Genomic DNA, 21,618 nt, shown 5'->3' on the forward strand with positions numbered 1-21,618 from the left:
TCTTAGCATTTTTATTGATTTTAATAGACAAGTCCCCATGCCATGTGTATACAAGCTGAAGAGGCCTGGGATGAATGAAAATAACACAGATGGAGAGTTAGTGACTATAGTTTCAAATCCTGAGTCAATAGTAAAGGGGCAGCTTACATGATTTCTTTAAAATCAAGTCACCGTGTCTGTTGAAATAGTGAAATTAAATCTACAGCACTAGGTAGTTGTATGGACTTAGAAAGTCATCAGACTGTGTGCTGCTTTCAATTATCCTGCTAGACCAGTGGGCTCCTAGAAGTATTTGAGTGTGCCCTGCCCAGTACTGGGCCCCCAACATTAGCTGGCTGTTTGCCTCTCTTCTGCTTCTAGGTACGTAGGTTCCAGTTAACTTATAATAGTGTTGATTATGCAAAATGAATCTGAGTTAATATAGAAATCATGGTATGGTGGTGTCTTTTTTACAGATCACTAAAGTGGTTCTCAGCAAAGGCTGGAGGTGTCTGGAATGTACTGTGTGTGAGGCCTGTGGGAAGGCGACTGACCCAGGAAGACTCCTGCTGTGTGATGACTGTGACATAAGTTACCATACCTACTGCCTGGATCCACCTTTGCAAACAGTTCCTAAAGGAGGCTGGAAGTGCAAATGGTATTCTAGCATTTGTGTTCCCTTGTCAGTCTTTCAGGTGCAAAACTTTCTTGCATCATTTCAGTTTGAAAAATTAGCCATGTTATGTTTATTATTATGTAGCACACATTTGCTATCCTAGATATTATCAGAAAAATTTTCACATGTGTTTTAAATGATTTCCCCTTATTTTGTCCATGTGTAGCTTCCTGAGTGTAGTGACTAAATATGTAAATAAAATGGAAACTTTGGGGGGGGGATTTGGATTTCAGGTGTGTCTGGTGCAGACACTGTGGAGCTACATCTGCGGGTCTGAGATGTGAATGGCAGAACAATTACACACAGTGTGCCCCCTGTGCCAGCTTGTCTTCCTGCCCAGTCTGCTATCGAAACTACAGAGAAGAAGACCTTATTCTGCAGTGCAGACAATGTGATAGGTACTGTGCTGTTCTTCAGTGTAATCAAAGGAACTGAGAAAATAACTTTTCCTTGGATCACTTATTTAAGGGACAAAACTTTCTGCTTTCCAAATTTTTAATCAGCTAGGAACTTACAGAAGTGATTTTCTGGTTTAAATTCTTGATTCTGAAGACTTTTAACGGGAACCTTTTTGAAGGTTTATGAATCCTGTAGAATTAAATACAGAATTATGTGCATTTTCTTATGGAGGGTTTCTGATTCTCTTACTAAATTCTATACATGGTCTCACAGTTCTGTTTTTTAAAACTATTTTTACTTAATGCTCTAGGTAATAAATAGCTAGATATTAGATAAATATTCTTTCTCTTCATAAGTAGTATCTGTGTGTAACTTCCAAGAATATTTTCTTTGGTATAGTATTGTGCCCTGTTTGCAGTTAAGCATTGTACACATAATATCAGTAACAGTATTATTGCGTTAGAACTCTGCCTACAAACTGTGTCCAAGTCCAGACAATTCCTTGCCTTATTTCCCAATTATGGTTGCACATGACTTTATGTATAGAGTTATATAGATGTATATAGTTATATTTATGTGTATAGTTATATATATATAGTTATATAGAGTTATAGCTACTTCAAGTCAGATGTATCCTATAGAGTACACATGTACCATACCATTGAATTCTTTTAAATCCCTTTGTACTTACCCTGACTAGCTTCATTGCTGTCTTTAATAATTCAGTATATGAAAGAAAAAACAAAAAAAATTCAGAATATGATCAGAAAATGTTATCATACCCTTGTTAGATAATGCACACCTGTTTCCTCCCTAGTACACGATCTCTTGTCTTTTCTGCACTATGAAATTTCTTATGGGTCAATAGTTATATGGGATAGATAGTAGGAGCATGTGAGGCTTAGAGCTTTTAAATTTGAAGACTATCAATCAACTCCTTGTAGTTTTTAAAAGGAAATGGCTCTTAATGTTCAATTCCTTTTAAATGTATTAATATGGTTTTTTTAGATGGATGCACGCAGTTTGTCAAAACTTAAATACTGAGGAGGAAGTGGAAAATGTAGCAGACATTGGTTTTGATTGTAGCATGTGCAGACCCTATATGCCTGCGTCAAATGGTAAGAGAACAATTTAAGAGTCCATGCTGTCCTGCAACTCACTTACACATTGCTGTCCATGATGAATTGTGAACCTATTATTTGGACAAGTATTTTATGGAAAATGTTATTTTGTGTATTAAATTAATTCTTATTATCCCAACTGATTTACTGAAACAGTGTGCAGAAAGGGAGAAAACAAAGCATACATACACCTACCTGTAGGATACAGCTCTGCCTATGAGGAGCATGCTCTCTTGGCACAGCTAACAGCATGGAGCAGTCCAGTGTACTGCTACTTTCTCTGCCCCTTACCCAGACACACACTGTCCCTTTCACCATTCCTCCTTGCTGTGTTCAGCTCCTGTTATTTTAAAGTGCTGTTAGCACTCTGTAGTATCCAAGCATTTATTTCAGTAAAATGAGTATAGAAGCTGAATTTTTAATCACACATCTTTAAATACACTTTTTTCTGGAAAAAAAAAATTACCTGAATTCTTTTTCATTTCAGTGCCTTCCTCAGACTGCTGCGAATCTTCACTGGTAGCACAAATTGTCACAAAAGTAAAAGAGCTAGGTAAAATTTGAGATGCTTTATTTGTTCTTTAGAAAAAGCTCATACATGCTTTATTTTTATATAGTTAACTGGCTTTCCGCATACTTTATCAAACCTGCCTTAATCATACTAGTGTTCATTGTAAATTTCCTGATGGTGTTAATTTCTGTAATTGACATATAAAATATTCATCTTATCTAGTTTTACTGGGGTAGTATTCCAATAAATTTCACCAAATTGGCAATGAAAATAACAATACTTACAGTAGCTATTAATGCCTTGCTTGCTTTGGCTTTATCAGTATATTATGGTGCTTAGTTATCATTGAGCCGAAAAGAAGGCCTAGTTAGCAAACAGACTCCATTTGAGTTAATTCAGTGTTGTATTGTTCTTGTTTTTCCACAGTAGCCTAGAATAGTGATTCATATATTATTATTAAACAGTTATTCTTGTGTTTTATATACTGTGGTGCAAAGATATTTGGGTGGTATAGGAATTATTCTAATGAACAGTGGTTTTGTACATTTAAAAGTGGAACCTGCAGGATTTATACACATTGACTCCCTTTCCCTGAAAGTGAGCATATCAATGGTTTGGTTTCCCAAAGGGCTTCTAGAGTGTTCTTGATGCCTGACGTGCATTGCCTCCTTTCTTTGGTCTTTTCTAAGAAGAGGCTGATGGTCCAGCAGCTGGCATACTGCTTGCAGCCTCAGGGCATTTCTTCTAAGTCCTATGTGACACGTTCACACAGAGATGCCAGATTGAAAACAAACTTAGAGGCAGCCCTTCTGCCTGTCAGCCAGGAAGATTTGGCCAGTTGTTCCCAGTTTTAATTATTTATGCATTTCATAGTTACTTGCTGTATGAAACTATTGTTGCATTCCTTTCATGCATATTTTGGAATAATTTATCAGTCAAATCTAAAATTGAAAGTTTAAATTTGTATTCTTGGGATTCTGTGATTTCAGATCCACCTAAGACCTACACCCAGGATGGTGTGTGTTTGACTGAATCAGGGATGACTCAGTTACAGAGCCTCACAGTTACAGTTCCAAGAAGAAAACGGTCAAAACCAAAATTGAAATTGAAGATTATAAATCAGAATAGTGTGGCTGTTCTTCAGACCCCTCCAGACATCCAGTCAGAGCATTCAAGGGATGGTGAAATGGATGATAGTCGAGGTAATACTGAGTTACTTTTCTTGGAATGCATGTACAGAATTAGTGCATAAAATTTCTTGGGAAACACATGTGATTTATGAGGGTAAATCACACTGCCTTTTCTAAATGCCTCTTGCTTTCTTGTATCTATCTAGAACACACTTACTTATAGAAATTTCTAGGAACACTGAATCTGTGCCAGTTGCAAAGTCAGAGAACTTGACCTCAAATCCACTAGGTACCAGCATAAGCTGCTTCAGATCCTGTAAACCTGGATGCTGTCCTTAGGTTAAGGTAGAATTTGATCTGTACATTCTATAAATGGAAAAATTGTTACGAATATTACTTCAGTTATACATTTGTATTCACAGGTACTCATAAATCATTGATTCATAAAGCATAGATATCTTAAGATTTTCCATAGCTGAATTCTTTTAAGATAACCAAAAATTTTTATTAGTAATATTAAATTCAGTATGAGTCATGTTTTGGCTTATCTCCAGATAAGGTCACTATGAGATTTTTTTATTTTTAGGGTTGTTTTAGTCAGGTTTTTTTTTTTTTTTTTTTTTTCCTGCTGTGTCCAAAGACATGTCAAGCACAATTTTAGAGGAGGAAAAGTTTATTTGGGGGCTCATGGTTTCAGCAGTCTCAGTCTATGCACGGTCTGCTCCATTTCTTGGGGCTTGAGGTAAGGCAGAATATCATGGTGGAAGAGTATGGTGGAGGTCCATGGCTTACATGTTGATCAGAAAGCAAAAAGAGAATCATTTGCCAGATACAAAATAGATATCCCCAAAGGCATGTCCCCAATGCCCACCTCCTCCAGCCATACCCTACCTGCCTTCGGTTACCACTCAGTTAATTCCTCTGAGGGCATTAATTCACCCATTGGGTTAATCCAAAGCTCTCATAACCCCAATCATTTTACCTCAATGTTTTTGCATTGTCTCATCCGTGAATTTTTGTGGGAGACAACCTCATATCTAAACTGTAATAAAGGTAATTGTTTCTTTTCAGCTGATTTAAAAATAATTAGTTTTGTTTCATTATTGAATGTATAGTACAAGCCAGATGTTGAAAGTTATGTCATTGAACAAAGTAGATAAAATCCTCTGCTTATGGAGCTTACATTTTAGTGTTATGGAAAAGGACTACTGAAATAAAAACCCCTCATAACATTAAATCAGTTATTTGTAATGCATTTGGTAAATATTAAAGGAAAAGTAAGCGGTTAAACAAATTGAAGTGTAGACAATGGTGTCATGGGGTCAGATGAACTGAAAGTGATACTTAAGCACAGACTCTAAGGGGGTGAGTGTGTAAACCTCTTGATAACCTGAGGGCTGAGCATCCCAGACAATAACAAAGGCAGGCCAAAGGCCCTGGGAGAAAGTGTGCCGAGCATTTTTGAGGAATGCTGTGAAGACCACCATCTGCAGAGTGAACTAAGCGAACAGTCGGATGCAATAAGAGCAGAGGTGTTGGTGAGGACGGTGCCCCTGGAGATCATGCAGGACAGATGGGTGAAGGAGTCTACATTCATCAGAGTGGAATGGGGGTGGGGTAGTTATTGAGTTTCTGAAGTACAAGGGCATGATCTCACTTGAAGAAAATCTGTCTGCTGTGATGTGAATAGACAGTTAGGTTTTAGCGATGCAGTAGCTAGATCATACAGGAGGCTGCACCCATTGTCCAGGTGAAGAGCAATCATCACCTGCAAAGAAATTATCTTTTATTCCTAATTATTTACCATCTGATCCTCACATTTCTGAAGTAGTAGTGTTTTGGGAGTGTTTTTGTGAAAGTGATTTTCAAATACTGTGGAACAGAATATAATTATAAAGTATATCGAAACTTTTGGGTTGTGTTGTAGTAGTAGTAGTAGTAGTAGTCGTCCATGTGTCTAGGAGGACACTGAGAAATTTCAGTTTCCAAAGACATTAAAATCTGCCTGAAAAAGGGTTACATCCATAGTCACTTAAGTTTGGGAAGTGCTGCATTTTATGTAATATGAAAGGTTTCTTGATAGCACATATTATTTTCCAACTTATGAGATTATAGAACCTTTTAAAAATAAAAGAACAAAAACCCTTAGAAAGTTTTCTATGTGGCTGCCATTGTGTAGAGAAATACTATGAGAAATGCGTGGTATATTTCATTTTTATATTCTCTTAATGACCCTTGTCAGGGTAACAGAAAATCAGTTGAAAAATGACCCTTGCCTTTTTTCTATTCATGTGGTGAGATAGTCATCTTTAATTTTATTTACTGAATCTGTCTTTAGTTTCACTGAATTTGAAAGAACATGATTGTTGCTTAATATGTTGGATGTGGAAGATGTTAATAAAGACAATGTTACAGTTGAAAGGATTGATTAAGTAATATTTTCCTTATGCTCATTTGTATCTCAGGATCTCAAAACCTTTGTGAAAGGAGTGGTGTCTTCCTTAGGGATGAGATTAATGATTGTTGTTAACTAAATAAAAATCCTTTTTTAAAATTTAGCATGCCCACACTTTGCTATCCTGAGAAAACATGTATGTATATGTGCACACACATGCTTAAAATGAGTTTTGTGGTTTTTAGGTATGCTTAAACGGGAAAAAACAAATCAAAGAGTATATGCTGTTTTTTTATTAAATCAAATATTTGTTGCATTTTAGACAGTTGAGCTAACATGTTGACTATTTTTTTTCCAATTAATTTTATGTATTTTTAGTACTGGGCATGCTTGAATTCAGGCATTCTTTGCACTTTCTCTTTGTTTATTCAACTTCTTTTTTTTAAAGATTCTACATACAAGTGAGATCAAAGAGTATTTTTCTATGCCTACCTCATTTCACTTAGCATTATGTCCTCTGGGTTCATCTGTGTTGCAAATGGCATTATCTTCTTTTTAAAGTCTGAACAGTGATCCATTGTATCTATTCAAATGTACATATGTGTATTTATATATACATATGTATGTGTTGATGTGCATTTTACAATATGTTCATCTGTCTTTGGACACAGAGGTTCGTTCCATATCTTGGCTATTTTGAATAATACTGCCATGAACTGAGGAATGCAGATATTTCTGTGAGGTGCTGATTTCATTTTGGTGTGGGGGGTATATATCCAAAGGAGGGGTTGCTGAGTCTTGTAGTAGTTGTATTTTTCTTTATTTTTGAGAAACCTCTTTACTATTGTTTTCCACTACAGTTTCCCACCAGCAGCGTATAAGGGTTCCCTTTTTTCCATATCTTCATATTCAAGTTATTTTTCATCATTTGGTTAAAAGCTCTTCTAACAGATATGAAATGACATGTCACTTTGATTTTAATTTGCATTTTCCTGTTGTTTGATGATGTGGAGCACCATTTATATACTTTTGCCTCATTCTAGTCTTTGGAAAAATCTATTCAGGTCCTTTGCCCATTTTTAAATTTTTTATTAGAGTAAGCTCTAATACGTAGTAGTTGGGTTCATCCTGATATACTCATACATGCATAGAAATCAATTTCCAATTCATGATTCCCCCCTTCCTTTTCCTATTTTTAATTGTATTTGTTGCTTTGTTTTTATTTTTTGCTCTTGGGTTCTGTGATTTTTTTTCCCCCCACATATTAGCCCTTTATCTGATAAGATTTATGGTTTGCACATATTTTCCCCAAACCCATGTACTGCCTTCCATTATGCTAATTATTCCTTTTGCCATGCTGGAACTTTTCGTGTAACAAAGTTCTACTAGTTTATTTTTGCTTTTGATCCCTCTGATTTCAGTGGGTATCCAGAAAGTCATCGCCAAGGAACTTTCCCCATTTACTTCTAGGATTTTTATGGTTCCAGGTTGTGCATTTAGAACTTTAATCATTTTTAGTTGATTTTTGGGTGTGGTATGTAAATAAGCATCACATTTTATTCTTTGCTTATGAATATGAAGTTGTACCAGGACAGTTTTTTATTGAAGAGATTATCTTTTTCCCCTATTTTGTCTTTTGGTAAGTTTGTTAAAAAGGAATTGATTATATTTTTGGGTTTATTTCTGGGTTTTCTATTTCTGTTCCTGTAGTTTCTCTGGTTTTATGTTAATACTATACCATTTGATTACCAGAACTTTGAAATATAATTCGAAAGTGGGTAGTGTGATGCTTCCACTTGTTTTGTCTCCTGGAATTCTTGTGATTCCATCCAAATCATTTTTTCCATTTCTGTGAATACTGCCATTGAAATTTTGATAGACATTATGGGAATCTGCATATTTCCTTGGGTGGTACACAGATTTTAACAGTATTCTTCCATTCCACAAACATGGGATTTCTGTTTATTTATATCTTCTATTTCTTACACCATTATCTCCTAATTTTTGTGTACAGATCTTCAACTTTTTAAAAAAATTTTTTAAGTTATTGATAGACCTTTATTTATCTATTATTTATTTATTTATTTATTTTATATGGTGCTGAGAATCAAACCCAGTGCCTCACACATGTCAGGCAAGTGCGCTACTGCTGAGCCCCAGCCCCAGCCCAGATCTTCAATGGAATTTTTTTTTTTTTTTTTGGTGGTGGGTGGTGCTGAGGTTTTAACCCATGGCTTTGTGCATGTAAGGCAAGCATTCTGCCTACTGAGCTATATCTGCAGCCCTGGAATTGTTTTCTTTATTTCTTTTTTGGATAAAGCATCATTGGTATAAAGAGATGAAACTTATTTTCATATGTTGGTTTCATATTCTGTTATTTAACCAAAATCACTTATTCTAATAATTTTCCTGGGAGTCTTTAGGGTTTTCCTCATATGGGATCATGCCATCTGTAAATAGATATAATTTAATTACTTTTCTGACTGTATGCATTTTGTTTTTCTTGTCATATTGCTTTTATTAGTCCTTCCTAGTAGTATGTTTTATAGAAGTAGGTGAGAGAGGGCATCCTTGCTGTGTATCAGATATTTGAGAAAAGCTTTCAGTTTTTTTCCCACTGGAGGCTTGTTTTTGAATAGCTAATATCTGTACATGATATTAAAGAATGCCCCCCCCCCAAAAAAAATACACAGGTTTGAAAGAGTAAATGATGAAAACTTCCCAACCATCCTGTCTAAAGAGAACCACTGTTTTCTTATAATATTCCAGAGATTTGTTTTCTCTGGAATATTATTTATTCATGTACAAACCTGTATTTATGGGAGAGTTTCTCATATATGGGCAATACGGTACTTTCCTGCATTGTCGTCTGTGGAGCCAGAAGGCCCAAGTGAAGGTGCTGGTTAGTAGAATTATCAACTTCTATGATGGTGGTCATGCTAAACGGTACTGCAAATCCCACTATGTGCTATTTATCTCGAATGTGTGCTTCCTGTGTCACTGGGGGAGAGGGTCTCGCTTGTAAAGTGCTATCTTAATTTCACTGCTCCTGTGTACTCTCTTTGGAGTGAATGCATCCAGTGTTGTTTTAGACCACCAAGCATCAGACATGATTGATTTTTGGCATTCTCTCCTTACTCTGGTCCTGGGGACTGTCTTTGTTCCTATGCTGCATCACGTGTTTTCTGTGGCTTCGGATATTCCTTTCTCTTGTTCCTTGCCCTCATTTTGGTAGAGTATATCTTCCATTGTTTATCAAGAGAGAGTGAATGTAAGGAATGCATATTTGAGGAATTATACACCTCTGAAAATGTATTTATTTTACCTTCTTTCCTGCTTGATCTTTTCTAGGTTAGAAACACATTTTCTTTTAGCATTTGTAAGTCTTTGTTCTGTTGTCTTTATATAAGGAGAACTCGATTCTCTGTGACCTGTGACCTGTTTTCTCTGGAAGCTGTTGGAATTTCAGGAAATTCTTGGTCTCAATGTTCTGTGATATCTATCTCTCTCTCTCTCTCTCTCTCTCTCTCTCTCTCTCTCTCTCCCCACTTTCCTCTACTTGGGTATTTTTGTGTGCTCTCTCAGGCACTGATGGTATCTTTCAGTCTGCTGCCTTGTGCTTGTCAGTGTTGGAAACGCTTGATGTGTCGTATGATTTCTCCCTGCATCATCCTCTCCTCTCATTCCCAGAGTTGGTATTTAGACATGAAACCTACTCATCTGGTTTCTCTGTTTTTCATTCTTGCCCCTCTACTGGATCTTTGTTTTGGTTTTGGTTATCATGTATGAATTTCCACAAGCTAGCTTTCTTCCTTTTGTTGTGATTGGTATGGAACTCAGGGTCCCCAGCATATTCTAGGCAAAGTGCTAATAAACAGTATCAAATTGTCCTCAAATAACAAACTTGTTATGTGTAATATTTAGTGAGGAAAAGAAATAAAAGTTCTTTGATAAACTTTTTTCTTGTAGCACAATGTAAAGCATGTACAGAATTGAAAAAGTTTGATTATCATATTGTGAAAATTGCACTTCTGAAACGTGAATTTTTATGTATATTACTTGATTTTAGTTACTTTGGCCAGTGAAATATTTATTAACACATGCTATGTACCATGCTAAAGATACAGCTGGTATAGAAAAGTCTTAGTACCTATTTTCATGGAGAATGTTGTCTTTCAGGGCCCCAGACTTTAGAAAATCAGTGAAAATGAAGTATAACATCAGTGCATAGCATCATGGATCCGTGGGACATAGCCTTCTCTAGATATCAGGAATTCTTTAATACAATGATGGTTAGAATAAATCTTGAAAGAGGAATCAAAGAAAGCAGTGGTTTAGAGAAGTGGAAAGAAGCTTGATAAATTTGAGGACTGAACATGGTTTACCATAGTAGGAATATGATGAAACTGGCGAGTTTACAGGAAACTGTTACAATGAACTTCAAAATTTTCACTTTATTTTGAGGGTGTTGGGAAGACGTGAAAGGATTTGAAACAGAAAATTGATACATATTTATATAAAGACCATTTATGCTGCAATTTAAAGAATTGATTGGATAGTTGTAAGCATTGGGCCGGGAATAAGAGAGGAGGGTATTATAGTAAATTATCTGCTAGACTGAACAAAGATGGTGGTAGGGAGAAATAAACTGCTTTTGAGAGAGACTGAGAAGTCTTGATTGTGGGAGAAAAGAGATTAGGGATTGTCAAGACTTCTTCCAGATTCTTTTCTTCCTTGGGTTGCTTTTGTCTTTTAATGGTGATGGGTGACACAGGAATGGTTTTCAGTGATCAAGCAGCACCCAACTGTAGCTGTGGTTGGAGCTCTGAGGAGAGCTCTGGGTTAGAGAGAGCCTTGGGGTCTGGGACCTGGAGACATAATTAAAAGCTAGTGAGTGGTTTATAAAGTGCAGATTGGTTAATAATTGTCTTTTGAGCTTGCTCTCTGGGTCTAGTTTTATTTGCCAAGAGCATTGTGCAAACATTTCTACCACCAGTTGGGGCCTCTTGGACCTCTTTCTCTACTTTTCCTGTCTTCTGGGGTACTTGTCTAGAATGGCTTGGTGGCCCCTTTGCTTTGTATTTCCCTTTAGCTAGGGATTGTGTGTTTGATAAATTTTTCCAGTTTCATCCATAGATTTACTTCTTTTTCAGAAGGAGAACTTATGGATTGTGATGGAAAATCAGAATCTAGTCCTGAGCGAGAAGCTGTGGATGACGAAGCAAAGGGAGTAGAAGGAACAGATGGTGTCAAAAAGAGAAAAAGGAAGCCATACAGACCAGGTGAAGTTCTAATTTAATCAAAACTGGCCTCTTTAAGAGGATATTGAGAACCTCAGTTATAACTGAATATCAGGATGAGGCATAGCATCTTAACCACTGTGTAAAACTTATGTTTATAGATAGAGAATTGACTTCTTGAATGTGCTTTGTAGATGACAAATTCTTTAGGCTGGGTGTCTATGTAACAATAAATTATTATTATTGCCTTACTCTAAATTTAATTCTTTTAAAAAATGCTTTACTGGTTTGCTTTTTACTTACAGTTACTGTCTCGGACCAGTTATGTGTTTCTGCTGATGAGTACATTTGTCTTACTTTTCAGCATTCACTTTCTAATATTTTTACTTTTTAAAAACTTATGTCAGCATTTATGCAGGAGTGCCAGTAAGCACAGTATGAGTGTGAACAAGAAAGGTTCTTATTCTTCCTAGTATTTATAGTCCCCTTAATATATAACAGACTGAGAACGTCCTTATTTTCTGTCTTTCTTAGGGGCAGAGGGGAAAACCGCCTTGCTTGTCAGATTTTATTTACCTTACTGAAAAAAAAAAATTATGGGAACACCACAATACAGAAATTGTAGGCCATATTTTAACATCATTTATTAATGTCTGTTTATCAGTAAATGAGGTATTAAATTGAATCAGTACAATCTTTATTCTTCTGATGGCTTATATTTTATTAAAATATAATGGACCACATCCATTATAAGGACTGGGGATCAGTTTCCTTCAGGTCATCGTCATGGTGTGCTCCGTTTTGTTCTAATCATCGGGCCTACAAGTGCTCTTAGTCAAGTCAGACGTTGCAGATTCTCTCTGGAACTTGGATGTTTCATTTTGTTTTCTTTTTGTGGTTCACGGGAAGTTGTCCCTTTAATTGAGGGGCCATGAGGTCACACAGTATCTCTCCTGATGACTTTATCATTTGGCCAAAGCTGATAATGTTGACTGGGACAGCACTTCATTCTGACTTAGTGCTTCACATATATTAGTTTGCATGCACTTAGGACATGTATATGAGGACATGCTGTACATTATCCATATTTTACCAGTGAGGGAACTGGGGCACTGAAAAATTAAATAAACTGCCTGAATTTAGTTATTGAATAAAATTATGTAGCCTGACTCCAGATTCTAAACTTTTAACAGCAGCATTCTGTGTATCGTGTTTGAAGGTCCTCTTAGTAAGGAAGAGCTAGACATGGTCCCCTGAAGCATTCTTCACTAGTGAGTGTGTCATCTAGTCTCGTTATGATTATTATGTTTATCATGATTAGTCTCAGTGTACAGATACTGTGGGGTGTGAGCTGATCACATGAGCACAATCCATGATTCAGGACCTGCTTGGCCTTGTCTGGAGGAGGACCTGCATACAATACAAGTCTTTCTCTACTCTAGCAGAGTTGGATTCTTGTTTGATTAGTGATAGCAATGGCTTTGACTTTTAGTTTTTACTTATTTCCATCCTTTTCTATTTTATATAAAAATGAGTTTGTTGATTTAGATTAGACCAGACTAAATTTTGGAAAATGCCTTAGTGTTAAACACAGACATTTCATACTACTTATTGTAGAACTATAGGGAGAAGTTGATTATTTATTTGCTTACCCAATTTCTTTTTTGGATAGGCATTGGTGGATTCATGGTACGGCAAAGAAGTCGAACTGGGCAAGGAAAAACCAAAAGATCCGTGATCAGAAAAGATTCATCAGGCTCTATTTCTGAGCAGTTACCTAGCAGAGATGATGGTATGGTACTGATTTTGTTTGATATAACCCCCTAAGTCTTGGTATTTCTATTAGAACCGTTTTAAATAATGCTACCATCATGATCTTATTGCCTTTTACTGATAAAAGGATTTGAGTGCCTGTAGATTTCAGACGTAGTATATAGTAGTCAAGTTTGATAAGGAAATGGTTTAAATTCAATAAACTTTATTCCTTTGAGTAATTTTTTTTTAACCCTCTTTTTCTTTTGGTGCTGGGGATTAAACCCAGGGCTTTATGCTCGCTATGTATACATATTACCCTGAGCTACCAGTCCCTTGTAAATTTTTTTTAAGCACCCCTCCCCATATTAAATATATTTCCTGTATTACATATAAACTGCAGGGACTGAGAATCAGTTGGTTAAACTGATCTGGTAACCTCAGCAGAGGCCTTCCTTTGCCTGCCTTATGTACTTTACATATAACTTGAAACTTGTAGGCTATTTAATAGAAAATGATGGGGGTACCCCAACAACTCTTAACCAACTTGTAGTATTTTATAAACCCATCTTTTCAGTGAACATTCTGTCATCCTTACTCAGCATTTCAGAGATAGCTAAATCATTGCTTAAGCCACAACTTTGTCAGTCAGGAGTACACTGCTGTTTTCTCACTCTGTGAAGTGGTTCTGATGCAGACATCATTATCTGCATGCTATGGTATGTATGACTGCATGTTTTGAAATGTTTAATGTATGATGCAAGAATACTGGAGGAGCTTTCAGCATGTCCTCTAGGGCTTTGACCTCAGGTGAATTAATATACTGCCATTTTCAGGAGGCTCTGGGATGGTTTTCAGTAAATTTCCAATATGGCTTTAATAAGCCCTGATTAAGGAAGCCGATGTGTTCATTAAAACTTCTTAGTTTTCCGTGTCTTCTGTACTCCAGATAATTTCTTAAGATTCGCGTTTTTAGTTATGTATTTTTGACTGTATCTAATAAAAACTTACAAATTGAGTTTTTTTATTTTTATATGCAATTTTTTTCTGAATTGCCTTTTTTATATTTTAGTACTTGAGTTTCTTTTTAAAGCTTCTACTTTATGTGTCTTTTAATCTTTCATGTAATTATCTGTTTTAAAATATAAAATTTCTGAAGCCTTTACATGTCTGATTCTATTCTTTATATCTGTTGTCTCTATTAGTGTCTCATTTCATTGTAGAGAGACATATATATATATATATATATATTTGCTTAATTACTTCCTGTAAACTTTGGGGGCATTCTCTGAACTCTTTTAAGAAAATTGAGGGTGTGCTCTTCCAGACATTTGCCTTTGTTACTTGCGGGAACATGGGGTTACATTATTATTACTTCAGGGCCACTTTAAGCTACATGCTTAGTTTGAAGTATTTCTGTTGAATCATGTTTTATAAATTGAGGAGTTTTACACATTGGAGCTGTATTGCGTTTGTGAACTATCAGGGAAGAGTTTTATTTTTTGCCTTTGGGCTGAGCACCAAATTCTGTGACGCAATGACAAGTAGTTTTCTTTGCTGTTGGTATTGGGGCGCTGGAGGTGGGTGGTGGTTTGGGTGGGCAGGCTGTATTTCTTGTTTGATATGCCCTGTGTCAGCCAACTTTCTATTACTGTGACAAAATACCTGAAAAAAATCAATCAAAAGGAGTACGGGATTTATTTTGGTTCAGAGTTTTGGAGATTTCAGCCCATGGTTAGCTGGTCCTGTTGATTTGAGTCCAGGAAGAGGAGGCATATTATGGCAGGGACATGTGGCAAAGGTTGCTGCACACCTCCTGGCAGTGGGGAGAGAGAAAATCCAGAGGCTTCACTTCTCAGTGGTTCCACCACCTCCTGAGAACTCCGGGGCTGGTGATCAGGCTTTGTACACAGGCATTTGAGAGACATGCAAGATCCAAATAGTTAGGCCCCGATAATGGAGTCTGTCACCATTCCACTTCTCTCAAGGCAACCCCAGTTACTCTTTTTACCTTGGAGAGCACCCTTAACCTTCATCTTCTAGTCTGCATTCTGCTCTGAAAATTGGAGTTCTAGGTCACTGGATTTTAGCATTCAGAGTTTTACTTCTTTGCTTGCTTCTGTGGCTCCTTCTTTACCTTAACTTGTAGTCGGTATACATGTTAAAAGGTCATTTCTGAAAGAAATGTTTGTTATTTTCAGAAGAGTCAAGTCTGTAGTCCAGCCACAGAATCGCCCATGTTGGCTTTCAGAAGAGATGCCCCAAGCGCCCTGCCCTTAGCTGTGCCTGTCATTTGTGTGCTCATCTCTCTGCCCTGTGTGCTTCACTTGTTTCTCACAGTCCAGTGTTTTTTTCTGTTGCTATTTTCAGAATTTATGAATGAATGTTCATTGCATGAACATATTCGTTATCTATGAGCATATTTATAAATAGTAATGTTTTCACAATGTAAACCCCATTTACAGTGAATTTCTAAACTTGGAATTGGTGAATTAAAGAATACACATTTTTAAAAAGATTTTTGTTGCCGGTTTCCATTATATTTTACAAAAAAAAAATGTTATACCTACTCAGTTTCCTTTAGGGGAGTATATGAGAAGCTTTCCCCACATATTCATGAGCATTTCATTTTTTTTTTTTAAGTCTGTACCAAAATGTTGTATTAAAAAAACAAAAGTGCTTTGCCAGGAAATGGTGGTAATTAAGCAAGAATAGGAAACATAGTAGTACTAAATAGACATGAAATGGAATTTTTATGATGCTTAAAACTTACTAATAAACTTGCTTTGAGATCTTTTTGTGTCACAAAAGCTTGTTCATTTATGTGGAACTGTATATGTTGGTCAGCTGTAAAAGTTTCCTTGGGTTGAATTGTCTGAAATTTAAATGCACATAAGTGTGACTCTTATTTCAGGCTGGAGTGAGCAGTTACCAGATGCTCTACTTGATGAATCTGTTTCTGTTGCTGAAAGCACTGAAAAAATAAAGAAGAGATACCGAAAAAGGAAAAATAAGCTTGAAGAAACATTCCCTGCCTACTTACAAGTAATATATTGCTTTACATTATATTATACAGCATTAGTTGAGGAAGTGTATTGAGCTTTTAAAAATAGACTTGTGGTTTTTGCTAGCGTTCTACTTTTTTTAATTTAATCATTACAAATGTCTTTCCAGGCCCCATAAGAATTAACATTTGCCCCCACCCCGACCCCCCGCTTTTTTTTTTTTTGCACTTTGGTACTTCACATAAATTTTTTTTTTTCATCCCACCTGTTCACTTCTGAGCATTCTGTAAACCATAATAAGTCACTTTGGAATGGGAAAATCTGTCTTTTAAACCATTCACACACTTTATAATGTACCAAACCCAAGTCTTATTGACATTTCCCTTTGCAAATGCACACTGTGATAATTATGTTTATCCAACAAAAAAAAGTTTTTATCAGCAGACATCGCAGCTTTAATAATTGTCTGCTACTTTTAGAGGCCTAGTAAGCAAAGATTCAAAGCCAAAGAGTTTCAAAATTCATACTAGAAAGATCTCTCTCAACAAGAAGGAATTATATTTGGTAAGTATAGACTGTAATAAAGGAAATCTTTCTAGTTCATCTTGTAAACATCAAGTCACAGAAGAATTCAAGAAGTTGTGCGTTATAGCCATCTACTCACCCTAGGGCTGGGATTAAACATCCAGCTCTATCACCAGTTAATTTCTAGATTCCTGAGCTTGTCATTCATCCTTCTGGACTTCTATTTCTTCGCACATAAAAAGTTAAACTGGAATAGACTGAGTGCCCACCTAAGTTCACTGTGTAAGACTACCTGATGTGTCCCTCCTGCAGAACAGTGGCCTATGTAGATACTTGTGTGAGTTGTATTCATTTGTTAACCTTGATTTTTCCAGGTAGCCATTATAACTTGGTTTTAAAATATACTTTCTTTCACTTACGGTACAACTTGCTCAGTTTTCTTTTTTTAGTAAGTAGACTACTAACATCCTAATGGCCATGTTCACATTAAAGAGTTCAGCTATTAAAATCAGAGTCCTGAGTTTAAATATCACTGTGCTACTACTTAATTCAATTGATTTTGTTTATCACGTTTTTGCCCCAGTTTTCCCATCTGTAAAATCATGGCAATAGCAACCTCATAGAAATGGTCTGAGATCTTATAAGAATATGGATGTTGAGCACCTAACTCTTGCCTTACTTTTACATATCCTTAAGAAATGTTTTAGTTCCCTCTTTCCCTTTATGTCCCCCAATGCTTTGCACCTTTTTTTTTTTCCCCCAAAAACGGGATTTTTATTGGTCAAGAAATAGACCCATTTTTCATTTGGCTCATCTTTACTTGTACCTCTATTCTTTCTTTATGCTCTTCAGCATTTTTCCTGGTGATAAAATATTGCTAGAAAAGAAATGGACCATTTCCATCCAGTGTTGGATGGAATATTGTGGATATTCATATATTTTTTTCATAGTGAAACACCTTGTTCATTTCAAAAGTATGAAAATTTCAAATCAGGTCTGCATATCATTACTCCACCAGACTTCACCCCCCAAATCCCTTTCAAAAGTTAGCATTGTTAACATTCTGCTGTATGTCCTTTTAGAACTTTTTTATAATTTATTTTTACTTTCTTATAATAGTCTCTGCATACTTTGCTGGATGCATCTTTCAGCTGTTCTCTGTGTAGTAATGTATTCTGGGGCTTTTCTTGATATCACTGTCTCTGCATACTTTTAAAAACTGTTATATAGTATGAGTACCTCTGATTTATTTAGTCAATGTGCCTTCTGATGGACGTCAAGGCTCTTTCCCTTTTGATATTATAGAAATGCTAAAGTGAATCCTTTTAAAAGTTAATGTGTGTTTGGCAATAGTGTGTCAAATGTTTAGAGCTACTGCAAAATCATTCTGTACAAAGGGTCCTTTTTCCAACAGGCCACATAATACAAAATAGACAAAGGGTTGGGTTTAAGCATATGAAAAAGGGTCCTGAGTGCTTCCTTTTGGTCTTCCATATTGATCTTTGAGAAGTTCTGGGGAGATCTGGAATTACCAGAAACCCAGCTGGAAGCACCAGCCACTAGATCAGGGGAAGTGTGTAGAGATGCAGAAGAGTTCATCTGGAGGAATAGAAAGCCAGAATAGCTGCAAGTGTTGCACACATGGTATGGTTAAAATGACTTCTAAAACCCTCTTTCAGATTTATAGTGTAAGTCTTCTGTGTGGCTATATGAATCAACATGAGGTTACTAAATCTACCTGAATGTGTGCATATTAAAACTGTAGATCAAAGTCTTATGCTATCCTTTGCAAGTAATCTGTAAATATTAATAATATTCATGAAGCTTTAGTGTTTTTTACAGTATGAATTAAGGTGCTGATAGTATTGTAAATCTGTCATCTTTTAAATTTAATTGCACCTTAATCTTCCAGAATTGAATTATTGTCTTGTCATTGCTAGAAACACATTTGATATAATTTTGTGTTCATATTTGTGTAATTTTATTTCCAGCAAAGCTACCAAAAAAAATCTTAATATAAGGGAATACTCCATGAAAGATTTTACAGAATTCTTCTTTGTTCTTTCTGTTTTTCTCTATTTTATTTCTGTATTGTTAAAAACAAAGCTTTTCTGTTATTTCTATTTCCTTGTCAAAAATGATGACAGAATAATGTTGTCTTTTTAGAATTTTACAATTAATCATTTTCTTATGTGCTTATCTTTGTCTAGGAAGCTTTCTTTGGAAAAGATCTTCTGGATACAAGTAGACAAAACAAGCTGAGTTTAGAAAATCTAGCAGAAGATGCAGCTCAGCTTTCCTATAAAACAAACATGAACACAGGTTTCTTGGATCCTTCCTTAGATCCACTACTTAGTTCATCCTCAGCTCCATCAAAACCTGGAACTCAGGGTATGTGGAATAATTAACAAGTGTTTTCTTTATATCCTGTGACATTTACTTTCTGTGTGATTACACTTCAGAAATGCTTTTATTTGGCCTCATACATTTTAAGAATCAACTTTATTAATGTATAATTCACATTTAGGAAATGCAGCTATTTTAAGTAGACAGTTTTATAAGATTGGCAAGTTAATTTACCTCTGTAACTGCCTTTGAAATTCAGAGTTGTGAAGGAAAATGTTTGGTTTACACTTTGCTGAGGACAATGTAAACCGGTATAATTTGGCTATAGTTGGTGAGCTATAAGTACATTCTTCAATTTAGGTAAGGTATATTTGTTTTAATTACATAGCCCAAAGATATTTGAAACAGAGGCAAACCAGAAAGAATGCCTCAGAGAGAAACTTGCTGATAGACCATGTTAATCCAGGAACATATATTGCCCACAGTCATGGGTTTCCCACCTCTGACAGGGTGGAGCCCGTATCTCTCTTGTGGGAATGAGATTCTCCCATGTCTTGTAGGATATTTAATAGCATCTCTGATCTAATGAGGTCATGACAGTCAAAAATGTCTCCAGATATTGCCTCACATAGGCAAAGCTGCCCCTGTTTGCAAGCCGTTGTTCTAGGTACAGAAAATATGGCAACTATGAAGAATCGCAGAAAGTGGCAGAACTTGGTATGCTTCAAAAGTAAGATTAATGTCAACAATGCTCTTGGAGTTCATTTGAATATATGTGTTGGGATCGTAGTGGGGTTTTTTCCCCCCACTTAAATATTACCAATTATAATTTAATGGTTTTTTTTTCCTGACAAGCTTCTTTTGCCATTGATTTACATTTGCTTTTCGTTAATTTTATAAATTCATTTTGAAAAACAATTTTAAGTCAGCTTTCCACTAGAAAAAAAAATGACTTGTTATTAAGTAGTTATAGTTTTGTTAACTTCGCATTGTTGTGTATTAAAATATAGCCAGTCCTCTGCAGCTGTTATTTTCATCACAGAGGACCAATTTAAGGGACTTGAGCACCTGATCCCCTGCAAATACTGAGGGATCACCTGTATAGACTTTTGTGTTGTGTTTGACTTAAATTAGAAGTAGTCTTACCTCCTCTTGTGTGCATATTCATGTCTGGTTTTCCTCACCATGGAGAATGAGTGGTGAACACACTGGACCAATGACAATGTCCATGGTCTTTCTTTACCCTTAGCAGATATTAAAAAAAAAAAAAAAAAAACCTTTTACATTAATTCTGTTATTTCATCTTTATCAATATGTTGTTTAAATAACGTATAATAAACTGAATGTGGGATTACACACATGTAATCCCAGCAACTTGAGAGGTTGAGGCAGAAGAATCCCAAGTTTGAGATCAGTGTCAGCATCTTAGAGAGACCCTGTACAAAATAGACTATAATGAAATACTTATGGGTCTTCAAATGATTTTTTTTTAAAACATATCATGACATGCCATGTAAGGACTTAAACAGAAGTTGTTGCACTTGAGTTTTATAAGGAAAAAGTGAAATTAGATGTAAAATGTTTTTGTTTTCTTTGGTTGCTGTGACCAAAATTAGTAGAGGGAAAGTTTATTTGGGGCTCACTCAGTCCATAGATGGCCAGCTCCATTGCTCTGTGCCCAAGGTAAGGTAGCACATCATGGAGGAAGGGTCCAGTGATGGGGTGGGAGGAGCTGCTTAACTCATGGCTAGGTTAAGAAGCAGAGAGAGGAAACCAGGATTGGGCTTCAGGGAAGAACGGCACTTCTAGGGCTTACCTTCAGTGACCCTCCTCTTTTAGTCACATCCCACCTGCCTACAGTTACCACCTGGGCTGCTCATTCAAACTAGATTGGACTGATTAGGTTACAGCTCTCACAAAACTGTTGAAGAAATAATGACTGTCTAGAAAGACCAAAATTTAGATGACTAGAATACCACCCATTTCAAAACCTAAATTTAATATTCTTTCCATTTGACCCAGCCTTTGCCTGTATAATGAAAAATTAACAAACTAGAGTTTTCTTTTTTTAATGTCATCTTGTCCAATGTAGCCCATTAAATTATTTTTAATGATTTGTTGATAAGATATAAAATCTTTTACTGTAGGTAGGTACAACATACTTTTTAAACAGCCTTTTAAAATTTAGTTATATAAATGTAGAATTTCATTACTTCAAGACAAAACAGAAAACTACAAATGACCCCTCAAAGGATTGTCCAGAATCTCTTTCTTGCAAATACACTGTTACCTAGATAGATTAATGTAATACTTTTATTTCTTTAAAATTGTTCTGAATATTTGGGTATACAAAACTTATTTTAGCTTGTTGCAATTTGAAAGTCTATGATGTTCTTTTTTTGTTTTGAATTCTGTTTGAGAGGTGTATGTTTGTTTGTTTTTTTACTATAAAGAGAATTTTTTAATATTTATTTTTTAGTTTTCGGTGGACACAACATCTTTATTTTTATGTGGTGCTAAGGATCAAACCCAGTTCCCC

At 35.8% G+C, this 21,618-nt stretch overlaps 1 protein-coding gene across 13 annotated transcripts in view; it reads left to right on the top strand.

Moving 5' to 3' along the window:
* The window catches only part of Kmt2c (lysine methyltransferase 2C), a 255,597-nt gene that overhangs the window by 180,304 nt on the left and 53,675 nt on the right, over positions 1–21,618 (top strand). For all 13 annotated transcript variants that reach the window (XM_048786668.1, XM_048786672.1, XM_048786664.1 and 10 more), the window contains 9 exons: positions 456–637; positions 889–1,053; positions 2,063–2,172; positions 2,663–2,728; positions 3,676–3,888; positions 11,365–11,493; positions 13,124–13,243; positions 16,118–16,248; positions 18,944–19,124. In XM_048786668.1, coding sequence (XP_048642625.1) covers positions 456–637; positions 889–1,053; positions 2,063–2,172; positions 2,663–2,728; positions 3,676–3,888; positions 11,365–11,493; positions 13,124–13,243; positions 16,118–16,248; positions 18,944–19,124 — 1,297 coding nt within the window. The remainder of the gene's footprint in view (positions 1–455; positions 638–888; positions 1,054–2,062; positions 2,173–2,662; positions 2,729–3,675; positions 3,889–11,364; positions 11,494–13,123; positions 13,244–16,117; positions 16,249–18,943; positions 19,125–21,618) is intronic.

This window comes from Marmota marmota, unplaced genomic scaffold (assembly GCF_001458135.2).
Source record: "Marmota marmota marmota unplaced genomic scaffold, marMar, whole genome shotgun sequence".
NCBI classification, from domain to species: domain Eukaryota; kingdom Metazoa; phylum Chordata; class Mammalia; order Rodentia; family Sciuridae; genus Marmota; species Marmota marmota.